This window comes from Scyliorhinus canicula, chromosome 28, assembly GCF_902713615.1.
Source record: "Scyliorhinus canicula chromosome 28, sScyCan1.1, whole genome shotgun sequence".
NCBI classification, from domain to species: domain Eukaryota; kingdom Metazoa; phylum Chordata; class Chondrichthyes; order Carcharhiniformes; family Scyliorhinidae; genus Scyliorhinus; species Scyliorhinus canicula.
Window position 1 is genome coordinate 570193 of NC_052173.1, and position 6000 is coordinate 576192.

The 6000-nt window shown below is 43.4% G+C and overlaps 1 protein-coding gene across 1 annotated transcript in view; it reads right to left on the reverse strand.

Moving 5' to 3' along the window:
- Positions 1–4767, reverse strand: part of LOC119958130 (proliferation-associated protein 2G4-like) — a 48848-nt gene extending 44081 nt beyond the window's left edge. The window contains exon 1 of the mRNA XM_038786409.1: positions 4611–4767. Coding sequence (XP_038642337.1) covers positions 4611–4695 — 85 coding nt within the window. The 5' untranslated portion in view covers positions 4696–4767. The remainder of the gene's footprint in view (positions 1–4610) is intronic.
- Between the last annotated feature and the right edge of the window lie 1233 nt (positions 4768–6000).

Here is a 6000-nt window from a genome sequence, read left to right on the forward strand (position 1 = left end):
ATGGGCAACAGTGTGACCCCGGACCCTTGGGTGGCGAATTTTGGGGTTTCAGAGAAGCCGGAGCTCATGGAGAGGAGGAAGGCCAATGACGTGGCCTTCACCTCTGACTACACGGCAGCGAATTTTGCTGGAGTGGCGGTCGGCCAGGGGTAGTGGCATGGTTGGGTGACCTGTACGACTTCCTGCTGTTGGAGAAGATAAAGTATGAGTTAAGGGGCCCAGCAGGAGGGTTTGAGAAAAGGTGGGGGAAGTTTGTGACCGTGTTTGAGGAGCTGTTCGTCATGGGGGGGGGGGGGGGGGGGGGGTTAAAAAAGGGGGAAACCCTGTACAGACTGCGTAGTTGATTGTTGGGAAATATGTTTCCCCAGGGTGTTTATTTGCTGTAACCTGCTTTGATACGTGAAATAAAATACATTTTTAAAAATAGAAGATGGGCAACAGTGCATGGATAGGGACCTTAGAAGTAGATAGAGATGGATCATCCACTTGGCACTTCTGACAGAAAATGGTTGCAAATATTTCAGCCTCGTCTTTTGCACTTGCATGCTATCGCTGAGTATGCAGAGCTTTGCAAAGCCACCTTTCTCCAGTTATCGCCCAATTGTCCGTTATTATTCAATGCCTAGATTGCGACAGCATTACCTGGAACATGGGGGCTAACCGTGGGCTCCATCTGACTATATCCAACTGAAATACACTGCAATTAACACATGATAATTTTGGTAAGTGGTAACCCGATTTTAGAAATGCAAGTTGTACCACGGTTTCAACACTGCTCTCGTTGAGTGAAGAGCTCTGAGCACTGCATCAGACTGGAGGCGACTTTGAATTCTCAGAGAGAACAATGCGGTCTGCTCTTTAAATGGAGAATGTAATGGTGATCATGCAACCTGCTAGGCAAATTCAAAAGTTGGCTTCACAGGAGCTGCAGTGCCAAAACTATTTCCTTGACACAGTTTCAAAGTAAATACTGAATCCCCAAAGTCATCTAGTTTAGCTGTACTTATCCTGCTCAATAGCATCATCAACTCAAGGTAGTACTGATAAGAGTGAAGAAGAGCTACAAAAGCAGTGACATTTCCATCCAAGACAGCAAGTTTCATTTTTAGTTAAACTTAAACAAGGCAGATGGCAGGAGAATGGGGATGAGAACCATATCGACCATGATTGAATGGCAGAGCAGACTCGATGGGCCGAATGGCCCAATGCTCCTCCTATCTTATAACCAGTCAGTGACACATGTCCAGACGGTGCACTCCGTTCCAAATTCTTGATCACAGCCATTAGAGTTGTTGATCTCAAGCTGGGTGCTCTCCTCAATGGTGCCTACCAAGCCTTCGGCAATCCAGATTCCTTATTTAGACCTACTACTTATTTCCCCAGCGATCTGTCGTAAACCTGGCATCGCTTGGGAAACTTACAAATTGCCTCTCAGGTCATTCTCCGCACAGTTCTACAGGCATAACAGTCACCCACTTGGTCTTTGACCTGGGATTAAATCAGGGTGGAGGAGGGATTTCTCAAATACCTTTGATCTAAAAATGTCACTTCGATTCAGTTTCTACAGATTACAACCAGTTACACATTAGGCCAATGTATTAAAAATTATTAGGGTTTGAGTCACTAGTCAGAAACACATCCATCTTAACACCTGCATCCAAATTTCAGTCTCAAGTTATATAGATCTTGCCATTCTTAACCCAACTACTGAGGTCATCGGGACATACAATATGCAACAATGCATTGCAGCACTCACGTTCAATTAAACTCTAATTGTTAACATATTTATCCCAAAATAAAACTCTCCCCTGAAACAACTCCAGGCAACTGGTTGAATGGACACTATGCAGAATAGAAAGATGGAGCATGTTAAATAATTTTAGTTTCAGGATACCATAAACGTTTATGGAACAAGCTTAGCACATACTCAGAAAAATGTAATGTTCAGTTTCTACAATGCAAACAGCTGTTCAATTACTGAGCAGTGACTATATTTTGCCAATTTTCAAGTCTTCCCTCCTGCCACAGTATAGCTTCGACAAATATTGGCAGCTCTCCACTACCTTCCACAAATGACCACTCTTCACAAAGGCCTAAACAGCGCGTACTGAACATCGGACTGATCGTGGTGGCATCACAGCCATGATCAAACTCACCCGTATTTGGCATTCAGGCAGGAACACAAAGCACAGGCCACTGAAATGACAAATAGAATGCAAGACAGGCTGCTCTTCTACACCCAAGAACAGGGGTGCTTCAGCAACATGAAGCTGCCATAGCGAGATCAACTATCTGAGCCCAGATCAGGAATTAAAACAGGAACCTTCTGATCTGTATGGCCCAGTTACACAAGGGCTAATTCTCCACAATGGTTTCAGTTAAAAATGGATTATTTTTCTTCACTCTTCACATCCTCCTCCCCTTAAGGCTGCTGCTGGAATACCCATGGCACTTTGACCAAATTGCCAAAGCCCCTGCATGTGAATAATGGCTATGATAAGCATCAGCCAATTTGACTCTTGTGAACCATGATGGGGAAACAAATCTGGTCCTTATTTAATATCCATGAATAGATGCTTTCTGCATCGACCTCAAGGACAAGGAGAATTGTGGACTCCTTCCAAACCTCCGCACACAATTTGTACAGAGTATCAAAACCGGAGACACGTGTACAGTAGTCATTTGTAAATCAGCACTCCTTAGATCAGATGATTTGGGGACACCAGCATGAACTGGCTCATTGCTTATAGATGGCTAAACCTGGCTCCCTCATCCTGAACACAGAATCATAGACCCGTAAAATAACTGGGTCCCGTAAAATAACTGGGTCTGTAATTTTACCTGGGATATGGGTGCCAAAAGTATTAAAAACATGAGGAAATCCAATTCCCAGAATCGGATCAATTTACACTTATATCTCACTCTTCATAAATTGGGCTAAACTGCTGTCCCCAGAGAATAGAATACATCGGTTAGGTGGCACAGTACTAAGCCAGTAACATGATCTAGAGATCCAACAACTTTATAAACTAACCAGGATGGCAGGACCATTTTAAGGTATTTGAACTCGGAATGGAATTACAAAACTAAAACAAACTCCAAGTCTACAATCAGCCTAGAACACAAACATTGATAAATAAAAAGCACTGGCAGATTGTCCGACACATGATTTTAATGTTTTTTTTTATTCACAAGAGTATACAGAATGCATTACTTTACCATACAGATTTTTTTTTTTTTTAATGAAAATAATTCACACAGCCACCTTCTTTTATTGGCACCAGAGTCATAAAAGTTAGCAATTACATCATCAATTCAGACCACAAGCAAAGATTATTTTCTTCCCCACTTTCAATTATTCTGTGATACCACACAGACACTTCCTGTCCCTTCATTTGTCAGTCCACGTACAACTTCATTTCAGAAGTAGGAATTTGATCAAAAGCTCAGTTCCAGTCCCAAATTAAGATTGTCTACAAGTTCTATATAAAAATGTAAACTTAACATTAGACTACAGGACATGAAACTATTTTTGGAGCAGTTTGCTGCAAGTGCCCCACATACGTCTAAAATCAATTTCTTTTTAATTATTTTAAAAGATGCACACTGAAAATTTAAATTTACCCTCACCATATAAAAATGTATTGTATCACTCAGGAAAGTGGGTATCCATGTTAGATGGTTGATCTCAGCAACAACCATAGGTGAGCTACAATTAGCCTGAACCATCAAGCGCAAAGGACACACGTGATGCCCATGTGCTCGAATAGCCCATGGCATTCACCATTGCAGCTCACAGGCAACCGTGGTGGTAGCAATAGTAATGCCTTAAACAGGACATTTTGGGAAAGAAAACAAAGGTATTTTTGCATCCGTACATCCTGGGTTCAAACTGAAACTTAACACCTTATAAACAGAAACGTTAGAAAATGTGATCAGAATCTGAAAAAAAAATACGAACTGAAAATGCTCCGGAATACTGAGCAAGTTATGTAGTTTCTGTAGAGGAAGAGTTAACGCTTCAGCTCCCTTCCACGATGACCCGGGTCATGGACCTGAAACTCTTTCTCCCTTCACAAAGGCTGAGCATTTCCAACATTTTCTGATTTTCAATCCCATCTGGAAGCCTAACCCTGCTGGGTATTTCCAGCATTTTATTTTTCCCTCCGATTTCCAGCATCTGCGGTATTTTACTTTTGGTTTTGTACAAGCCAACCCAACTGGAGCGGTCGAGATTTTCAAAGCATCGCCTTTGCAAAAGGCATTTTCGTCCTCCGTAATCCCTCATGGTGGGGAGCAGGGGGACACGCTGGCCGCTGCCAGAAGGCGCCCTTATCCAGGCTCTTTGGCTCCATTTCCTCGTGGCCGGACAGAGAGTGTGCTTCTGGCGGGTTAGAAAGTAGCCACCCCGTGCTTAACTCTTGACGCAGCGGATGGGCCGAGGAGCCGCTTGGCCGAAGCGGAGCCCGCGTCGGTGCCGCGGCCTCCCCGCTCCCCATGCGCCCACATGGCAACGCCGCGCTCACGCGGCGCGATTTCTGCTGAAGGCCCCGCCGCCCCGATGCCGCCTGCCTCCCTTCCCTTCCCTGCCCTGAGAGCCCCGCACTCACGGTTGGCGATGTCTCCACCCATCTTGTATTTGGTGACCACCAGGTCTTCGGCGATTGTCTGTTCCTGGCTCTCATCGTCCGACATCTTTTCCCTCCTGTTACCCACAAGTCCGCACGGTGGTTCTCCCGCCCACCGCCTTTCCCCGCACCAACCTGCACCGCCATGCTCCCTGGGAAATGTAGTCCAGCGCCGCGGCCAATCCAGGCTTTTATATTGGTGATGGCATCGTTGGGTGACTACCTCTCCCGGCAGGCACCGGTTAACCGCGCATGCGGAGAAGTGTGCAGTGCCTTTGTACCGACGGAAAATATTTTTTTGTCAAATTTGAAGTTGGAACTCCTCCTCCCTCCCCCAGGAAACAGTAAACGGCCTGCACAAGAGTGGAACAAACATCAAACTGTAAGATCAATTTGAACATTATAGTGCTGTTATTTTTAAATCTAAACCTGTTTCTGAAAATGAAGAGGAACATTAAAGAAGAAAAAAACACAGCAAGGAGCTTGGTCAGGAGAAGCTGCTTGATATCAATAATATTTTGGTTTGTGAATAAAAATTAAATGACAGTTGACTTGCAAATCACCACTTTGCCGAAATGACATATTTAATAGGTAGCTGCAACAGTTATTTTCAAAACTTTTCTGTGGGAGATCACCTGCAAATGTAGAGCTCCTGTCCTAATGCCCAACAAGTTGGTGTCAGGATCCCAGAGGTCATTTTTAATGAAGGAAGGAAAGTAATGTGCTGCTAAGTCCAGAATTACAAAAATTCTGACAACTCCAGAGGCTAAGGACTCTCAATTTGAAAATCTGTTGTAATATTCAATAAGCTGACTTACGCTGCCCGCATCAAAATGTGTCATTTTTCAAGCCATAATAACACTTTTGCTTCTTTGTGACAATCATAAGAACTTCATAATAAAAGAGTGTTATCACATTGTTTACAGAGTGGACATAGATTCAGATCCTGGAACAGTCTGTTCCATAAACTCAGCTACTGCAAGTTTGTATTGCTAGATGTACCAGATCTGCTACAGTAAAACTTGTCAATGCTTTTTAGAAGTTTATAAATGGCAATCATTTTATTATGTTACTGAATAGTGTGATCTGATTGATTTCCATACACCAACTGGGCATCATATAATTCCCCATTTAACTCTTTTGTTCCGTGAGTAGATGAAAGTTTGATATTTTCTCTGACTTCCAGGAAAGCAACCATGAGCATCAGTAAGCATCCAGAACCACATTATCAAGATGTTTATGCTCCTGTAACCATCATTACCATACCACTAAGGATATTCAACTCTGGTTTAATATTCAGCAAATCAGCTAAGACTTCCATGAGCTGGACCAAAGGTTACTGCCACTGAGGTGATGTTCAACTGTAAATTCT